At 51.5% G+C, this 20,282-nt stretch overlaps 3 protein-coding genes across 4 annotated transcripts; 2 read left to right on the top strand and 1 right to left on the bottom strand.

The window, feature by feature from the left end:
- Nucleotides 1–1,973: 1,973 nt before the first annotated feature.
- LOC101752488 (transcription factor bHLH94) lies at nt 1,974–3,937 on the bottom strand. The gene is made up of 3 exons (XM_004973661.3): nt 3,116–3,937; nt 2,499–2,996; nt 1,974–2,222 (listed from the first exon to the last, which is right to left on the bottom strand). Exons 1-3 carry the CDS (start codon nt 3,638–3,640, stop codon nt 2,103–2,105), a joined length of 1,143 nt encoding a protein of 380 aa, XP_004973718.1. The 5' UTR covers nt 3,641–3,937; the 3' UTR covers nt 1,974–2,102.
- A 6,927-nt stretch (nt 3,938–10,864) lies between these two features.
- On the top strand, nt 10,865–14,860 carry LOC101785570 (glucan 1,3-beta-glucosidase A). Of its 2 annotated transcripts, none has more exons than XM_022827869.1 (10): nt 10,865–11,295; nt 11,409–11,515; nt 11,620–11,739; nt 11,839–12,018; nt 12,152–12,310; nt 12,407–12,576; nt 12,678–12,830; nt 13,211–13,563; nt 13,746–13,967; nt 14,389–14,860. In XM_022827869.1, the coding sequence occupies exons 1-10, from the start codon at nt 11,214–11,216 to the stop codon at nt 14,466–14,468; spliced, it is 1,626 nt and encodes a 541-aa protein (XP_022683604.1). In that variant the 5' UTR covers nt 10,865–11,213; the 3' UTR covers nt 14,469–14,860. The 2 variants fall into 2 exon arrangements, with proteins under 2 accessions (XP_022683604.1, XP_012702618.1); XM_012847164.3 differs by having other exon boundaries at nt 10,869–11,295; nt 13,791–13,967.
- A 797-nt stretch (nt 14,861–15,657) lies between these two features.
- LOC101785163 (E3 ubiquitin-protein ligase ATL6) lies at nt 15,658–17,805 on the top strand. Its single transcript, XM_004973655.3, has one exon. It carries the CDS (start codon nt 16,307–16,309, stop codon nt 17,519–17,521), a length of 1,215 nt encoding a protein of 404 aa, XP_004973712.1. The 5' UTR covers nt 15,658–16,306; the 3' UTR covers nt 17,522–17,805.
- The last annotated feature ends 2,477 nt before the right edge of the window (nt 17,806–20,282 follow it).

Raw genomic sequence — 20,282 nt, 5'->3', positions numbered from 1 at the left:
CCCGGTCTTCTTTGGAGAAAATGTACAACATATTGTAACTTTACACATTTCAGTCAAATTATATCCAGTTAGCAAGTTATGCTCCTTGTCCTTTTAATTTGTCTGATTCGAACACTTATTGTGTTCTTCACATGTGCTTTTACTTTTCAGTACCTCCTTAGTACTTAGCTTTTATTTCCATTTGAGCTATTTCTTGGAAGATCTGACCAGTACGTCTAACTATATATCTTGTCACTTTCCTATGATTTACCAATGTCTCTGTTACTAAAAGAATGCTTTATCCGACAGATTGTAGATACACGGGAATCTTTTGATAAAGTTTATCTTGTCGTGTTTGTTCAGGGATGTACTAGGCCTACCTGCATTTATTCCTTTCAGACATGAGCTCAATATCAAACAATAAGTAGGCCACTGAAACGTGTGAATCATTGATCTAAGTTTGGAAACATCGAATGATATCGAGAGCTGTCAAACAACTTGTCCGTTTGTCTTTTACATGGTGCAATATGTTTTTATTTCCTCTCCAAATTGTTATGTTCTATCCAGTTAATTAGTTGCATGAACTATGTCTATAGCCTTGTTACCTCTAAGTCCAGTTCTCCAGTGGTCTGAGCCGACGTATGGTGGGAAATTAAATGGCAATGCAGTGGTGGTCTGCAACTGCAAGGGAAAATATGAGGCTGGATGTTCCAAATCACATAGTTCCTTGTTAGATCCACCTGTAGAATTTTTGTGTCGATGTTTTGTGTATGCTATGTTGACTGTGAAAATTTGTACTCTGCTGACAATCGTTTCTTCCCATTAGCAGAGCCCCAGAGCAAAGATTTCGGAAGCTAACACACCCTGTTGTGTGGTCATGGGCGCTGTGCTGCTGCCGTGGCAGGATGAATATGTGATCTTGTGTTTTTGCTACCTCAACACTATGCCATCCCTTTCCAACGGTAAGAGACTGGGTTGGGCCATCAGGTCTCATACTCTCATGTACATTTTTCCTTCAGTTCTAGTGAGGTGGTTACCTGCTTTGCTCATCAGTTATCGCAGTACCCTTCGTTCCGGTACTATTTCCTTTGCGAGATCAGTGGCCGGTGACTTTCCACGCTAGGATCACGCGTCACGTGTACTCGTGCACTAGTTACATCTGCCAAATACAATTATCGCTAGAATTTCCTTTTGATGAAAAATTAAGAGAGACATAGGGAGAAAGAAAAATGAGGTAGGACATCTCGAGAGAGACGCGTCATTTCAGGAATCAGGAGGGCTTTTAGCAATGGGATCGATCAATCATGCCTAGGCAGAAACGGGAAAAGGGCTCTGCAGGGGAAAGGGGCCTCTGTCCCAGAATCTCTTTTCGGCGAGGGTCAATGCGACGACACGAGCCGAGCGGGCACGTCTTTTCCTATCATCTCAGTTTCCCCAGGACCCCAGCTCGATCTCCCCCCATCACCACCTCGCTTTCCAGCGTTCAGTAGCATCAGTTGCCCGCCATCGCTCTCGGCCCATTCCCTTTCCCGCAAAAGCTCCTTTTGCAGGAACCGCTCGTCAACCCTTGCTTCCCGGCCTCCTGCACAGGCGCTGGCATGGCCACACGACGCGGTGGCGCACCACCGGGCTGGCCGGCGCGGGGCCGAGCTCTTGCCACTGAAGCGCCCGGGGGCGGACGCCGGCTGCGCGGGTGGCCACCGGCAGGCGGGGGCCGGGGCTGTCTCGGAATCTTGGTTCCTGCTAGCTCGATTGGGAATGTTGCTTCACGAGGGGAACAGCCGGTCCAACAGGGCGCGCGCACAGGCAGGCACGCACAGGGCCCTGAAAGCTCTGCTGGGATTGTGCTTGTCGTCGCTCCTCGTGCTGCGTCGTCTACAGGCTACAACTACGACAAGGCGGTGAAGAACACGTCACTGCCCGCAATCAACGCGTGTCACGTCGTACGGTCCTCCCATGCACGTACTACGTACAAACACAAACACTTGTGACGCTAGAACAAATCGTACGTCGTCCATAGATGGGAGATGCAAAGTTGCTAAATACAGGAGGGGGCACTGCTTGCTACTTGACGATACAAAACGCGCAAATCAGTTCAGACATCAAAGCCTACAGGTAGTGCATTATTCTTCAGCCTGCGATCTGAGCTCGGCGCCGCCCTCCTCTTGGTCGATCGCCTCCACGATGCGGTGCACCGCCGCCGCGATGTCGTCCACCGACGAGAGCGCGCAGTCGTCTTCCACCTGCGGCAGCCGCCAAGCAGAAACACACGAGAAGAACGTTCAGCAGGTCATTAATGACGGCACATTAAAGAATGCCATGGCCGGCCGGCCTTCTACAACCAGCTCTACGGCGATAGTACTTGTAACCACGGCCTGTCCCTGACCCCGTGGTGCCGACTTCATTGAAAGCGTGGAGACGACGGGGGAGTTTGGAGGCGTCGTTCCTGACAAGGCTCACGGAAACCGAGGCCGGGGAAGGGGACAAAGGGGTGGCGGCGACCAGCGAAGTAGGGTTACCTTGAGGCTGAGGGAGTAGAGGGCCATGTGGCGGGCGTCGTCGCTGGTCGCGTTGAGGTGCAGCACGGTGAGGCGGTGGCCCTGCAGCCCGGCGACCAGCCGCAGCAGCTGCCGCGGGCGCCGCCGGGACAGCAGCTTCAGATTCGCGTGGCTCTCCACCATGGTCACCTCGACCTCTGCCACGGACGACGGCCTCGAGCCCGAGGCGTCGTCGTCGTCGCCACCGTTGTTGCCGTCCGCGTCAGCGTTGTTTGGGCCCTGCTCGTCGTCTGCGGGTGGCGTGTCTGCGGTGGCGGCGGGGGAGCGGGCGCCGGCGCTCATGGAGTACTGCGGGAAGGTGAAGAAGCCCGCGAAGGGCGCCGGCGCAGCGTCGCCGGCGCCGGCGCCGGGGGACGGGTCGTGGCGGCGGGCGTGTTTCCGCGCCTCCAGCGACTGGAGCAGCTGCTCCAACTCCTTGACGTAGTTGATTGCGCCGCCAATTATGGACGCCTGGTCTCCCTGTGAACATCCAGCGTCCACGACACACAAACCAAAACCATCATCTTCATCGAGATCGACAATGGCAGGTTAAACAATTGAGCCCTAGCTAAATAGGCGCGCTGGCGCTAGGCACGTACCCTTTGCACGTAGGACGCCGGCATGAGGGACCGGAGCACGGCGAGGTACTCGTTCATCTGCTTGCGGCGGTTGCGCTCCACGGCGATGTGGGTCATCCGCTGGCTCTCCACCTCCTCCATGTTCTTGACGCTCCTCGTCCTCCGGCGCTTCCGCCTCCCAGCCGCCGCCGACGGCGGCGACATTACCGTCGCCGTTGTCGCCACGGCTAGCACCTCCTGCGAAAAGCCGGCACCAGCTGCTGCTGCATTGCCGCCGCCGCATCCGTTCTCGGGCGGCGGCGGCGCAGCAGAGCTGCCGTCCGGCTCCTGATCAGGCCCTTTCATCATCACGGAGGAGCTTGCGTCCACCTCCCAGTAGGCGGCGGCGGCGGCGGTGCCCCCTTCCAAGTCCATCATCCCCTCCATGGCCCCGCCATGCTCATTTCCGCCATGGCCCCAGCTCCACCCTCCTCCTCCTCCGGGAGCCGCCGCCATGGCCCAGCTGCCGAAGAGTCCCTCACAGAACACCACGGCCTCCAGCGCCATGCCTCAAGAAATTACCCTCCGAAAAGGGACAAGGAGGCGCGAGAAGCTGGCAACATGTAACGTGGAGATAGCTCAGCCTCAAGATGGCTCGCTAGACAGCCATAGAACTTTGGAGGAAGAAAGGCATGGCGCCTCATATGGAGCCGACGGATAATCTATATACTGCGTGTGTGCAGGATCCATGGACGGCCGGGGGGGCTCAGGTCTCACGGAGGAGTGGCGTGATTAGGCCATGATTTGGTCGGGGAGACGGGGACGAAATGGCAGGGGAGGACAGAGGAGAGAGAGAGGACGCAGGCCGCTGGATTGCTGGTACAGTGGCATCGGGAAACGCAACCCACACTAGGCGATGCTAAAAACAAGGCGTTCTCCCTAGACTGCACAAAATACACAACCTTGTCATTCCAGATTTACCAATCAGAGCGAGTGGTTGAGCAGGAGGACAGAGGACACACAGCAGCCACGCGGTAGAACGGTGACCGGTGACGGAGCCACGCGGTAACTTTTGCTGGAGTAGCAGCGCCGTCGTCGCTTGCTCTCAGGGCACCCGCGTAATGGTAAAGATGGCTCTATATAAAGATGTTCACCTCATCTATAGATACTATGACCATCCGTCCAATAATTTAGCTTTTAACGTACTTTACAAATTTTTATGGGATCCACATGTAGAAATATTTTATTCCATCCTTATTTTCCTCTCATCTCCATTCTTTCTCTTCGGCACTGGCTCTACGGCTCCACCCGCCAGCCGCATCCGCCTCTCCTCCTCCCGCGCCTGCGATCGGGCCAGCCTCCTCCACGCGCTAGCAGCCCACCCCACCTCCTCACCGCCCCGGCAGCCATCCCTCCTCTTCCCTGCGCATGCCTCGACGGAGGACGTTCCACCTCTTCCCTGCACTGGTAGCCCACCCTGGCTGTCGCCCCTCCTTCTCCCGCACCGATGCCTAGCAACCTCGCCGACTCGCCAGCACCCATACCTGGCGCACCAGTACCCACCCTACCTCCATCGTTGAGCTCAACACAGCGGCAGCTCGAGCTCTGGTGGCGTACTCCATCTGCGCCGGCACTCCACCCTTCTCCCCGCGGTGGCAGCTCATCGACACCACGATGGCGATCTTGGAGGTGGAGAGAGACGCGGGCAAGCTGGCGAGTGGCGAGGCAGAGAGGAGAGAGGGGACTGATGAGAGTGGAGCACACTCAACATGGAAAGATGTGCTATCGGCTTACGCTAGGTTCAGCGACATGCTTTTCTCTCTTTGTTTCTCTTCCCTCCACATAGGATGAAAAATGACGTGGATCCTTGTAGAGAGCTGACATGGCAACCATTGCGGGTGCCCTGAGTCTCAGTCTCAGGCTGCAGCTGCGCGGTTGCATCGGCAGGCAGCTGACGGGAGGCTACAGCGTAGCCGCACTCCGATGCCGGCTGGGTCGCAGCAGCAGCTAGTAGCAGGAAGCCCGAAGCCGGCCGGCATGCACCGGGCGTATCGGATCCGTCCATCCCTCTAGGCGCGCGCCCACGAGCATGATGAGGGGAATCATTGTGGCCGGCCGGAGGTCACGGGGAGGCATGTGTGGCAGACTGGCAGTGTGGGTACGTCGTCGTGCATGCATGCTGCTAGCCGCGCATCGCACGTCGTCAACAGACATCTCCACGTACTACACGGCCCGGAGCTGAGCTCTTGCATGCATTACGTTCTTGTACACATAGCATGCATGGTACGCGACTGCTACTGCTTGGTACATCGTCCATCGTCTCTGCTGCCATATCGAGCACGCGTGCACGGAGGCCGGCGCGTGACGGATAGCGTCACTGTGCCTTTGCTCTCGCGTATAATGTACTGTAGCTCCGCAGACCCACGTGTCATCACAGGCGTACGTCTAGCTGTGGAGACCCATGCGCGCGTCTCTGAATGAACATGGCTAGCTAACAACTTCTTGTTCCCTAAATTTCACGATGCTCTTCTCGAATGCGACGTACTATACGTAGCTACTGTAATTTGGGATTTGGCTTTTCTGTCTTTTGTTTTCGTTTTCTAGACCTTCTGTTATACTTCTACGAGGAAGCAAAAAAGAATGACCGAAAGATGCTAATATGTCCTAAAAAGTTTGTATCAACAGATACTGAGCATCTTGTTGGGTAGATTGAGGCATGGAGTTAAATATGGCAATTACACTATTCTTTCCTCCTCCAAACAAATCTTCCAAGTACTCCCTCGTTCCAAATTATAGTTTATTTTAATTTTATCCTGAGTCACATATTTCTAACTTTGATCAAGTTTATATCAAAAGACAACAACATTTACATCATCTAATTAATTAGTTTCAGTTAATACACAGTGAAAAGTTTCTTGATAATGCATTTATTCGGTACTATGGATGTTAATATATTTTCTATAAACTTGATCAAAGTTATAAATATTTTAGTTAGGACAACTTAAAGCAATGAACTATATTCAGAACGGATGCCTGGATGGAGCAGTACTTTTCAGCCGGTGCTACCTCTCAACAGGGGCAGAGCTAGCCTTTGTTATCGGGGTTAGCTAACCTTGGATGGATTTATGCAAAATCAGTGAGAACGAAGATCCCGTTGCCATCGCCATTTTTGGCTAGCTTTGCCGCCTTTTAGGATGGAGGATTTGTGAGCATATGAAAAACATGGAGTTACCTTCGTAGGCGGATATTACCAAAGGGGAAAACCGCCTTATAAATGGTCCACCCCTCAACCAAATTATTGCAAAAGGTTACAAGAGAATTACGTGTCAATCATGTCACACGTACCGTGTCTTAGAAACAGATCATGTCACAATGCAATAAAGGTGATGGATCGATGACCCATCAAGCTTGTGGTGAACAGTGTAAAGTTTCTTATGTTCAACACAAGTACCATTTTCACCTTTTTCATGTGTTACCTTTTCCTTCTTCGAGAAAGGTAACGAAAAGGAAGCTCCATATATGCTGACATGCATGCCAATTAGGAATGGAAGGAGGTCAGTCGTATCTGTGGCGAGTAGAGTACACCTCTACAGAGTTAAAACCTATCCGGATAGTTGTGTCCACGGCATTGGATGAGTTACGGCTTGGACACATGACTAGTGTAACCAACTCATGTTTCCAAGTTCTGTTTGCTGCATATTTTCATTGGAACCTTGTGAACTTTGTGGGGGCTCTGTCATACAAATCTGCTTTCCTCAACATGTGACACTGTTGATTCCAAATTGTTAGGCAGCAACTTCAGATCAAATAAACCAAAACCCCTCGTATGTAATTGGATTCATTGTCCCAAAATCACATGAGCGAGGCTGGATCCCTACACTACACACGGAGAGAGGAAAGGTAGGGGAGGCGAGGCACCCCCTTTCGCATGCATGCACACCGAACCTCTCACTTAGTAAAAAGCACCTGGCTTTATCTGATCCCTCTCCCCACTCCTCGCCCTATTCAACGTCCACTTCAGCATGTGATGTCCCGGTGAAAAGTCATGAACGAGACGACGGCCTTGTGCTGTGTTCGATCCACGGCCATGCAAGAAGCAGCTAGCATTGCATGTGTTCGTGCATTTACAGCGCTGTAGCAACACAACAAGGACAGATCGATGCGATCCACGCCGCGGGTAGCCGAGTACGATACAAAACAAAAGATGATTGACAAAAGGCTACGAGATGTGGGGCAGAGGTCCTGAGTCCTGAGCCCTGACCTGGCTGCCGGGTGCCGGCGATTTGTCATTTTCAAAGCCCCGGCCCGGACCCTAGGGGCACGGGGAGAGATCGGCCGGTTACATGCTTGACGCCGTAGCATAGCTCGTCCCCATGCATGCACGGTCTACTCGCGTGTAGCCTGTACGTGTGTCCATGCAGTACGCAGCGCCTTCTCTGCGCTGCGAGGAGGAAAAAGGCTCTTTCCGTCTGGAAAAAATCGGGTACGCTGGTGGTTCAGACGTTCGTTCAGTGCATTTCCGTCCGGCTCCGGCTCCGGCCGGCCACGGGCCACCCCCTCTCGATCGGTCACTACTGGCCTGCCTCACTGCAAGCCGTGAGATCCGCCAGGGTATGCTGCAGGTTATTACAAGTCTCAAGTTACCATATAACCAGACCTGAAGTAATCACTGCGTGCATGCGACAGAACGACACGCAGGCCGCCCGGTCTGAACCTTTGAACGATCTCTCTCTCGATCAGCGGCCTACTACTGTTTCGCCCGGGGTTGGGCGGAGGGGCTGTAGCCCTGTAGCTGTAGCGCACCGGCGCGGAACAGGGTGCAAAAAAATTGCGTCCGCTTGCAAGCTAGCTAGCGCCACCAACCTGCTGGCCGGAATGCACATGCATGCGTCAGATCAACAGCGAGCCGGCCGGGCGCGCGGCGCAAATATTCCCGCTAGGCCCGGGGCTTGTCTTCGCTTGACCTTCACCGGCCTCAGGCCTCAGGCCTCAGCCCTCAGGGGGCCAGGGCTCAGGCTGTGCGAGCTAGCAGTAGTACCTGGCTGGCTAGACCTTTCTGCTACGCTTTGGGCTTTTGTGTGCGTGCATCCATGCACATTATTCAGCTGTGGGTTTTATTCTATTTTTATTTGTTTTGGCTCTCATGAGTCATGAGTCGGTGCCAGTTCGCGCGGAATGCGTGCCTGCATTTCGTGTATGGTAATGAGGTAATCCAGCCTCTAACACCGGTTCGGATGTATGTACAGTCGAGATGCAGAGGCACAACAGAGTTGCATAAACTTGGAAATGAATGGTAGCGCACTGCTTGCTTGTTCGATTTTTCTGAACATATTGTACTGTCAACTGTGCAAATTAAGTTGCAGTACGTCTTTGAACCCCCATGATAGTTAAGGATGTCCGGGCACCTGGATGTGATGTGCAGAGAAGCCTTGTTGTGGTACCGGGATGCTGGGATCCGGTGTCCCAAGTGTTTGGCCTAGGTTCAAATCTGGGCGAGGATTTCTTCAGGGGGGCTTCTTTGCTTTAGTTAAAGGATTTGGATTTGAATATATCTCTCCTTGAGTAAAATGCACCAACAGTCCCTATATTTATTAAGGATGTGATATGTATATGGGTCCCTAATAAACTACCAATTTGCAGTTTTAAGCTGCCATACTTGCTACGTGTGTCCCAAACATTGCTAAGGTGGTGCTAAGGGCAGTGTTTGATTCATCGGAGATGACGCGAATGGAGAAAAATGAGAGACAATGTAAGAGAGAGTTAGGTTATTGTTATGTGGGTCGATAGCATCCCAGGTGGCAGATATCATTCCAAGTTAGCAAAATTTGGACATCAAGTGACACAATTAGCAAGTTTAGTGGTATGAAATTGCAAATTTGTAGTTTGGGGACCTAGATTAGATGACACCTCTAAACGGGTTTAAGGACCGCTGATGCACTTTACTTCATCTCCTCAGTCCAGGTGAGCATTTTGGTTCAGTCAAAAAATACTTGACGTTCTAGGTATGGCACTGCCTTCAAATGTACCCATTTCACAAAATGCAGCAACTCTACGAGATTGTGAAAGCATCGATCTGTCAAGGCAACGGAATAGGCTCCAAGAGAAAACAAAAGGAAAGAAAACAAAGACGAAGACATTAAGGCATCTGTCAAGGCGCTATTTTTGTCGCCTCTCGATCTGGATCAGGATTAATTTCGTTATATCATCATTAAGGTAAAAACTGTATTCCTAGCCCTAGCTACCTGCTATTCTATGTAATACTTAGCACTAGTAACAAACTGCATTAGTAATAAGAGGTAAAGCTGGCTCTGGCTCGCCAGCACGGCAAAGCACGCGGTGTACATCCATCACGACGATCATAACATCCATCACGACGATCATAGAGTGGCAGACCTTTTTTTGGCAACGACAGGTTAGTATTCGATTTCGATCTACTTGTGGCCGTGTGCAACAGTCCACGCGGAGCGGAATCTGAACCCGACAGTTTGCACGCTAGCCACGCGCGGTCGCGGCCTGCGGCCACATGTACAAGCTGGCACACGACATGGCGCGCCGCTCGCACAGCGTCGCTCTCGCTCAGGCTAACCTAGCTACAGCCTACAGATACAGCTCCATGATCGGCGACAGCCTACCTCAGAATCCGACAAAAGTTTGTTTTTTTTTTCAAAAAAAGGAGATTCCGACAAAGAAAGATTCAGGAGCCCAGCCTGTCAAGTGATCAAGGTCCCGTCCAGCTTTTAGCACGGCCCGGCCGTGTGTGGGCCTGACACTTTGAGCCCATAGAGCGCTCGGCGGCCGGGGCTAAGGGTCCCGTGGGCCTGAGACTTCGAGCCCATACATCCCCAGTGCGCGGCGCCGTAAGCCCACGCAGCAGCGTCGCCTCTCTCTCTCCCTCTGCTCGTGAGCGCTTAGCCTTTCTGCCGCAACGCCGGGTGCCGACTGAGGGATATTTAACTATTCGCTATCCTTACGGTACCCTTATCGAATGTGATTATATATTCACATCCAAAATAATATATTTGTTATTTTCGTTGACATGACGTGCCAATTCACCTGTGCTAGCATGGATCGGAACAGGAAAAGACCAAAACACCCCTACCTTATCCCTATTAGCTATCCCTTTCCTCTCTCTCCACCACTGACATGTGGGACCCACATCTTGGGTCTTCAACTTTCGGACACTCTTGCGACCACGAGCTGCTACCCCCATCAGCGCTCGTCGGGGGTCGGCCAGCGCTAGCCGGGGCCAGTCGCCACCGCTCATCCCCGTGGCTGGCGCCCAAATCCCCCGTGGGGGCCGGCGGGAGGAAGTGCGGGCGGATGGGGGTGGGGCCGGCGGGGGATTTGGGCGAGGGCGGTGGTGGCAGGGTGTGGCTCGGCTCGCGGGGTGGCGAGCGGTGCGGTGGCGCGGAGCACTGGAGGCGCGGGAGGGGCGGCGCTCGGCGATGGTGGCGCGTGGCTAGCTGCGAAGGCGTGCGGCCGGCGGCGGTGCGGAGGATGCGGGATCGGGCGAGCAGGAGCTCGGCTATGGCTAGCCATGGAGCGCGCGGAACAGGAGAGGGAAACAGGAGAAAGGTAGGGGCGTTTCGATCTTTTTCTGTTCCGATCCACGCTGGCACGGATGAGTTAGCGCGCCACGTCAGCGAAAATGGTAAATGTGTTGCTTCGTTTGCATAGACATGGCAAATATATAACTGTATTTGTAAGGATGACAAATGGAGGGAGGATGGCACATAGTTAAAGTGGTCCCAGTCCCGGACACTGGAAAACTGAACTGAACTGCATCTCCGGAGCGGCGGATGTCGGCCTGCCACCGCCGCGGCGGTGCCACCAGCGAGCGAAAAAAAGCGGCCGACGGCAAAGCGGGCAGCAGCCGCTGCTGTTTCCGGTGTGGTGCTCGTTTGCGTCGCCATCCGTGTTTGGGATGAACTTTGCGATAAGGAAGGTATCCAGCTGACTAGCGGAGCATCACAGAAAGGCGAGACTTCCGGCCTCACCGGACGCGCCACGTCACTCTCGGTTTCTGGCCCCGATGGGCTTGGAATCCTCCTGTCCCTTTCCATCCAGTATACAAGTGCCTGCCATCCCTGCGCCGTCGGCCGGGGTCTTGTGCGCACCGGCTGTTCGATGAATTGCCGTCATGACGATGAGGCTTCCTCGTGCTGGTCTCTTCGTCTTTGGGATCCTTCTGTCAGCGTTCCGGATGGCCCATTCGTCAACAGGTGATCATTTTGCCTCGTGGCACTGTCAGTCTACTCTTAACCTGCTTTCGCTGTGCGTTGGTTACTCATTTCGTCTGCCTTGGTGCTGTATTCTTGTTTCTTTGTCATCGCAGACAATAATTTCTCCAAGGTCAGGGCGGTGAACTTGGGGGGCTGGCTGGTAGTGGAGGGGTGGATCAAGCCCTCCTTGTTTGACGGCATTCCGAACAGGGACATGCTTGTAGGTCTTCCTTCTGCTGGCTATTGCAGCTCATGTGTGAGCAATGCCGTGTGTTTTCTTGAAATCTTGCTTTCTTCTTCTTCTCATGAGAGGGTTTGCTCCAGGATGGCACGCAGGTGCAGCTCAAGTCAGTGGGGCGTCAGAAATACGTGAGCACGGGTGATGGTGGTGGCGGCAACGTGACAGTGGATCGGGATGCCGCTTCTTCGTGGGAGACCTTCAAGGTGTGTTGTGTGCCTGTCCTGTGTTCTCTTATTGCTACAACTGCGCGAGGAAACTGAACTGCATTTTTCTTGGTGCCTTGTAACTCGTCACTTTGTCAGCTGTGGAGAATTTCAATGAATGAATTTCAGTTCCGCTGCTTCAACGGTCAGTTCTTGACAGCAAGTGATGGCGACGCCATCTCAGCGACAGCAGATTCACCAGGGGACTCGGAAACATTTTACATTGAGAGGAACAATACACTGCTTCATATCAAGCTTTTAAATGGGAGTTATTTGCAGGTATTGCTCTTGCCATGTTCACAAATGGAACCAGTTATGCCCTGTCATTATATTCTTCTAATGAAACCAGAACTAAATAGCTTAACCTTCAGAAACAGAGTCTAGAAAGTTGACAAAATACTACATTATTCAGGTCACAGACAATAATCAGCTTACTTCAAATTACCCTTCCCAACCAGGATGGGATGATGACATGGCAACATTTGATATGACGATTGTTGCCAATAACTTGCATGGAGACTACCAGCTTGCGAATGGATATGGGCCTGAGCAGGCAAAGTCAGTCTTGACAGTAAGTTCCACGTCCAAATCCATGTCTTTTGCTCCAAGCTTGCAGTGCACATTTTTTCTTTCCTTATATTTTGTTGCTCATTCATACAATTTGCAGGAACACCGGAAGAAGTTTGTGAGTGGAAGCGATTTCTTATTCATCGCACAAAATGGTATAAATGCAGTCAGGATTCCAGTTGGATGGTGGATTGCATATGATCCTGATCCACCTGCTCCATTTATTGGTGGCTCCCTGAATGCCCTCGATAGAGCATTCTATTGGGCACAGTAGGTCTAGCCTCTAAACTGTTCTTCATTGTTCCTTTGACAAAAATTTTCCTTTTGAAATTTTGAGACTGCATGGTATTGGGTTCTGATTTTGAGATCAGGATTTATGGCTTGAAGTGCATCATCGATCTCCACGCGGCTCCTGGATCTCAAAATGGAATGGAGCACAGTGCTAGCAGAGATGGTTCATTAGATTGGCCTTCGGAAGCTAACATACAGAAAACATTAGATGTCATTAATTTTCTTGCTCAAAGGTAAGAATCATTTTCCCTCATTTTTTCAGTCTGTTAATTTTTTCATGCAATATGATAAATACAAGGCAGTGGACATTTTGCAGACATGCGCAACATTGATAGTTTTTTGGTCACAAGAACACTTTAGGAGATATGTGAACTTGTCATCAATATGATTTTCCTTTTCATGCTTAAAGCCTTGAACTGTGAAAATAGTGTTAAATTTGTGTACTATAGTCAGGAAAGACATAACAGTAAGGGAAGTAGAGGGCATGTCTTGGTTCAATGGAAAATCTATTAAAAATAACAGGAGTCACAAGAATCTTTGTACCAGAATGTCCGTAGTCTCACAAAGGCATTTCCTTAGTCCTAACATAGGCATGTTGTGTTTTTACCTGCAGATATGCAGACAATCCCTGTCTCCTAGGTATCGAGCTTTTGAATGAACCTTCTGCAGCTGGAGTCCCACTAGACACTCTAGTGTCATATTACAAAACAGGCTACCAGATTGTACGAAGTTATTCAGACACTGCTTATGTTATATTCTGCCAGAGGATTGGGAATGCAGATCCAATGGAGCTTTACCAGGCTTACCTGGGTGCAACTAACACGGTTGTAGATTTACATTACTACAACCTCTTTGATCCTTATTTTGAGAAACTGAATGCAACAGAGAACATACAGTTCATTTATAAGAACAGACTGCCGCAAGTACAGTCCTTGAATCGTGCAAATGGACCTCTTGTTTTTATTGGTAGGTTCTGCAAACTCAATTTGAACTCTTCTGTTTATGCAGAACATCCTATGTCAAAACGTTAAACTTCATTCAAACATATCGATAGTTCATTTATTTTTTTGGTACCGTTTAACTTTTTTGCAGTACCAAAGATAATTTATTATATCAGATGCTATTTGCTCTTCCTTTGCATCTCACAGGTACACTTATGCTAATTTATTTACCCCCTGCGTTACATTATTCAGGAGAGTGGGTAAATGAATGGAATGTGACGAATGCTTCACAACTCCAATATCAGTTGTTTGGAAATGCGCAATTAGAGGTCTATGGTGAAGCATCCTTTGGTTGGTCTTATTGGACAGTGAAGTGCAACAGTGTGCACTGGGACTATGAATGGAACATAAGGAATAGGTATCTTATTGGTAAGATGCTCATATTGCCACTTCTCTCCTGCTTTCAGCATCAAATATTTCTAAACATCCTTTGTATTTCCATTTACATAATCTGGAGTTAGAGAACTGTTTATTCTTTAAAAGTCATTGTGTACCATGTTATTCCGAAATTAATCATATGATATATTATTCTCAGTTAACTCCATGATCTGCTATCATTAGGGCAACAGAATCCCATGACAAATAGCTCATGCAGTAGTGCTTATAGTTTCATTAGGGTAACAGAATCCAGTGCTATCATTGTCATCATTTCAGGGAAAAAAGGATGCTCTATAATTACTGTTATTGATGTTCATGTTGCTTGATGCAGCAGCAAATGCCTCCTTTTAAATTTTGATTCAGTATGTTCATGCTTTCCTGCTTTGACATGATCCTTTTGTTTCCCTTGCAGATGGTTCACCACTCATAAGCCCAAACTACATGTTGCTTGTGGCAGGATGTCTCATTTACCTTTTGCCTGTATTGACATGATAGGAGAAACGTGCCTACACAAAAGGAAAAGATAGTCCGATAGCGCCTCGCTAATTTTGAGTAATTTATTCGTTCAAAAAAGTCTATGCAAAGAGATGCTAAATCTGTGTAGTCCATTCGTTTCCTAAGTTATCGGTATTCTTTTTTTTTCTTTTCTTTTTTGCGAAGCACTTGAACATCAGGAAATCGAGGAAATGCCGCCTTTGCTGAAAGAAGAAAGAAAGAAAAGAAGTTCCACTGACCCTGGACTCTTCCTGCTTATCTGAATGTAAAGGAAAACCACTCGCCAATGATGTAAAGCGTGGACAAAGAAAGTGAGAACGAGATTCCACCGTGTCTGTAAGGGGAAAATGAACCCGAAGTCTGAATTATCCCATCCGCCTTCTGCAGAACGGCATGAGCCCCAAAGTCAGTGGCCTTGGCGTCCGTTGGCTGTTACGTGCGGGTACGGCACTGTGCCGTTGCTTATCCGTTGGCGCCACCTTTACCTTGCATCGTTGCCACACTTCTAGAAGGGAGTTTTACCCTGCTGAGTGCCAACAGGTCAGTGCCCCGTTGCCGGAAAATTGAATTGATGGGCGCAGCAAGTGGTAGGTGTTCACTTCTCTTTACGTGACGGGGATCCACCGGAACCGGCGCCCCATCGTCAACGGATCCATGCCCGTACGCACCATTGCAATCACGGTGGCCGCCACGTACGTGCAACGGCAGGTTTTCCTGCTCCCGTGGACTTGGAAGTTTTTAGCCCTTTTCGGTTTTCACGCACCCGTTCATGATCCATTCATGTCGCCGGAAGTACCGACGGCAACGGGCCTCATGATCCCAATCCGGCGGCGACCGGCGGCGCAATTGCCATCTGAACTGATCTGACTGGCCTCGCCCGGTCCCGGCGGAGAAAAACCGTAGAGGCTGGCCGGCCGTCCGATCCGTCCGAGCTGTCGGGTTTGACCGGGAGCGCGCATGGACGTGGACTGGAGGCCCGGGAGATGCCAATAAACAACGCTGGCGTTTCCTGCCCACGCAAAGGTCGTTTGGTCTGGTCGTTGCCGACGACTGCCATCTCTCGCAAGTCGCAAGTCACCAGCAACCACTGGCTTATTGACCGTTCAATTCTGCCACGCTCGACCTACCGCGATTAGAAAAGTAACACAGATTTTGGAAGAGCACAATATTCAAACCTGAGATGAATTTGTGGTAGGTTCAGATGAAAAGCACCCAAATCTAAGTTAAAAACGACCGCCTGCCGCTAACAGGTGAGCTGGTTTCAGTAGCTCGTACGCTCACCAACTGCGATGGTGATCGATCGGAAGCAATCACGGGAAACATAACGAAAGCAGAAGGTGCCGAGCACGGCGCACAATTCGTCGCACGCCCTGCAGGCTGCAGCACCGGGGATCCACGTGTCGGCGGCCGGCCAGCCACCCGATGCCTCGACGCCTCGTTGATCAGATCAAAGTGCATCCCGGAACCGGAGCAGGAAGCCACCAGCATTGTTTATGTTTGTGCACGCCAGGCACGAAGCCGATCGAGCGCCTGTCTCCACCGCGAGCCGGCGCGCTACGGGAAGAATCCCACATGTTGCAGGTGCCCAAACGTTGTGTTCTCGCGTGGATGCAACGATTCGTGCTGCTCCGGACGCTGAAGGCACGGCCCTTTATATCTCTTTCCCTCTCGACCCACGTCTGGACGCTCGCCACTCCGCTCCGTTCTCCATTAATACTCCCACCGGAAAAGGAGACGAGGGACGAGAGGCAAGGCCACCCCCCGAGTACCGGACCACCACCCTCCACTCAGATCGTCCTAGCTAGGTAGCTGGCCGGCAAGCGTCGTGTCCCTCCATGGGCCCGAGCAATGGCCGACGCCTCCGGCTGGTCCTCGTCGCGGTCGCGCTGGCCGGCGCGGCCGTGGACGCCGTGACGGCGCAGCAGGGCCCGCGGACGGGGCCGGGGCCGGGGCCGAGCTACTTCGACCCCAAGAACTTCAACCCGTCGATGGCGATCGTCATGGTGGTGCTCGTCACGGCGTTCTTCCTGCTCGGCTTCTTCTCCATCTACCTCCGCCGCTGCGCGGGGCCCCCGCTGGGCGGGCCCGACGACGACGGGTACCCGGCGGGCGGGCGCCGGCCGCTAGGGATCGCGTACGCGTCGCGGTCGTCCAGGAGGGCGGCGCGCGGGCTGGACCGCGCCGTGCTGGAGTCGTTCCCGACCATGGCCTACGCCGACGTCAAGGCGCACAAGGTCGGGAAGGGCGCGCTCGAGTGCGCCGTGTGCCTCAGCGAGTTCGACGACGACGAGACGCTCCGGCTCCTGCCCCGGTGCTCCCACGCGTTCCATGCCGACTGCATCGACGCCTGGCTCGCGTCGCACGTCACCTGCCCCGTCTGCCGCGCCGTCCTCGCCCCCGACTACTACGAGGCGGCACCGGCGCCACCGCTGGCTCCGGCGAGTGCCGTGTCCGCCGCGGAGCAAGACGCCCCGCGGCAGCAGGCGCCGGAAACAGCCACGGCGCCGGAGCAGGCGGCAGCGGCGGTCGTCGTCGTCGTTGACGCAGAGGAGACGGAGGAGGAGAGGAACAGGAGGGAGGAGGCCGCCGAGCTGATGCGGATCGGCAGCGTCAAGCGCGCGCTGCGGAGCAAGTCGGGCCGGCAGCCCGCGCAGTTCCCGCGCTCGCACACCACGGGGCACTCGCTCGCCGGGGCCGCGCCCGCCGAGGCCTCGGAGCGGTACACGCTGCGGCTGCCGGAGCACGTTCTCCGGGAGGTGGTCGCGGCGAGCAGCCTTCGGCGGTCCGCGAGCGTCCAGGCGGGCGGCGACGGGAGCGCGCGCCGCGGATTCGGAGGCGCCCGCGCCGGGAGGAGCGTCCGGCTCGGCAGCTCCGGCCGGTGGCCCAACATGTCGATGCTGGCGCGCACCTTCTCCGCGAGGCTGCCGGCGTGGGGCTCCGCGCGGCGCGGCGAGGCCGATGCTCCGGCCAAGGGCGCGAAGGTCGCTGGCGACGGCAAGGCTGAAGAGCAGTGCGACGGTGGGGCGTGCCCACTTGGCGCCCACGTTTGACGTGGCTGCTCTAGCGTTAGGCCCAAGAGCTCAGAGTACGCAGTACAGTATCCCAGTAAAAAGTTAGGAAGGTGTCCTTCTCGTCGCCTTCTGCTTTACGGCGGCGAAGTTGGAGACTTGGAGAGAGTGTGTATATAACTTTTAACTGTCGGGTAAAAACAGATTATCCATTCGTTTGGTTCGTTACAGTCAGGGAGGTATCAAATTCTTGTGATGAGATAGTCGATCAAGAAGCCTTCCCGTATCCATTAGATCCTAATCGGACGGCACATGTTTCCCTCTTACTCTGTTTTCTTGCCCACTTGATGTACAAGTGCTCATGCAGCACAACATTCCCGCCCCCTCGTTTTCTGTCAAGCCCAGCCACATCACGCGGCGCCTCCCTCACTATAGCCAATCTATTTTTGCACTTCCACGTTGCTAACCTTTTGCCTCTCATTGGGATTTAGCGGTCAACTAAAATCTTGGTCCATTTCAGGCACCGAAAGTATAAGAGTTGTGAGGAACCAAAGATTCTCATAGCTTAACCGATAGAGTGTAGAACTCCGGAGGTCAACGAAATCTTTATTGGTGGTCCGGGTTCGGATCTTGGCATCATCTTTTGCGATAAAATTAGAAGGACATCTTTCACTCCGGTCGATTTTTTTTTAAGAGTCGTGAGGAGGAAGAAAAATAAAAGGAAAAACTAGCCATGTCAAGCTTAATTCTGCATCTCTCTCTCTCTCTCTCTTAATACAGTACGGATGTTAACATTTGTGTGCACACCCTCTTGATCTCATATTCACAATTATCCGTTATTGCTATCCACATGCACAAATGCTCAAGTATTAGCAAATTAATTTTAGGATAGTATCAATTTCCAAGTGCTTTTTCCTCCAATATAGCAAATCATGTTTTTTCCTGCTCTTGGAGAGCCAAGACATATAAGAGTGTCTAATTTTGAAGTGACTAATACGTACTATTCTTGTACCTTTTCATGGATCAACAACTCTCGTTTATTGCTTTTTCTTTACTTGTATGCATAGTAATAGAACTGCAACAAACTCTTACTAAATTAAAATTACATATCACGTAGTGCTTTTGTAATTCTAGTGCTATGATTTAGATGAGTGGGAGACGCAAAGTTTCAGCCAATTAGCATAAAAGAAGGGGTGAATTGCATAAAAAACCAGCATTTAAATTTTTTTAAACAACCATCGACAGATGTGAGCACCAAGCAACCCAGCTATACTCATGTAAATTGTGCCGTTCCATCCATCTGACAAGTTAGAAAGTTCATAATACTTTCCTGAAGAATTTATTCAATTTACCCATATGCTTCTTAAACCACCCATTTATAAAATCTCCATTCAGGGTTATCAAAAAAGCTCAAAGCTCGTGAACTACTCGTGTTTCTGATCTTGGACTCGTTTCGAGATACACTCGAATGGTAAATGAGCCAACCTCAAGCATGAGCCGAAGCTTGTAAGCCTAACAAGCTCGAGCTCAAATAACTCAAGTAAGCTCGTGCATTACTGCTAGGCACCATTCCGTGTGGTGTATGTAAATGTGTTATAAATTTTTGAGTAAAATGCAAAGGTTCATCAACTTGAAAGGAGGTGCTACTTCAGCCACGAACTTCAAAAGTGTATTTTTGGATTTATAAACTTATTAAGTGGTTCACCGATTGAGCATCTCTTCTCTCGTTCCTCTCTCTCCCTCGTTTTCCGTCTCAGGCATTTCATCAAGCATGTCATGAGCATGCCTTAATCCACCTCGGTTGGCATGCCACCATTGCTGAGCTCCGCCGTTACCGCCACCAAGCATGCTCACCACCTTCTTCCCCATCGAGCCACCGCTGCCACGGAAGGATTATAATGTCGGCGCCATCCTCCTCGATGATGACCCCACCATGGCGTTGGCCCACCGTACTCATGACATGGCCGCCAGGGATGTGAATGGCGGCGGCAGCCATCTTCCATGCTTCTTGCTCTGCTCCTTTGAGAAGGGAGGGAAGAAAGGATGTGGGCCGGCAGTAGAGGCAGCTTGATGGGGGAAGAACAACCGGTGAGCATGCTCACCGATGGCAGCACGACACGCTCACTAGAGGTGGCAGGATGACGAACGATGGGTTAAGGCGGCGCTCATGACTTGCTCGATGAAATGCCTGAGAGAGAGATAGCGGAAGATGGAGAAGGATGGGAGAGAAGATGCCCGGTTAGCATGCCATGTCGGCACTAGATGCCTATATGGAGGGGTATGGACCTATGGTGAATGATTTAACAAGTTTATGGACCTAAAAATGCACTAAAAATGCACTTTCGAAGTTCGTTACCTAAGTGATATCTCCTTACAAGTTGTTGGACCTCCGTTGCATTTTACTCTAAATTTTTTTATCCAACTGCATTGCCCAAACCTCCTAGAGCAAACCAACAAGATCCCGTTACTCTATAGATCATGCTTAACAAAGCACAAGACCTAAAACAACTCGTCTTATACTCTAGTTCAAGATCGGCTCGAATTACAAAGGAGCCACGCTTAAGCCTGGCTGTAGGCCTAGGTCTTAAGGTACATATCGAGTTTTGCTCGATCTTCTAATAAGCTCACACTTGACGCAGCAAGCTCGCTCGAGCTCGGCTCATTTACAGCCCTATTTCCATTCAATTGATTTCGATCATCATCTGCATTACTCGAAGTTATACCCAAATAATTGTACATATAGCAGTGTTGTAAGTTGTAACTACAACAGTTGTCCTCTACACCGCCTATAAGAAATTACTAT

This window comes from Setaria italica, chromosome VI, assembly GCF_000263155.2.
Source record: "Setaria italica strain Yugu1 chromosome VI, Setaria_italica_v2.0, whole genome shotgun sequence".
Lineage (NCBI taxonomy): Eukaryota > Viridiplantae > Streptophyta > Magnoliopsida > Poales > Poaceae > Setaria > Setaria italica.
Note: the sequence above shows the minus strand (reverse complement) of the source record. Positions and strands in the feature narration are given on the sequence as shown.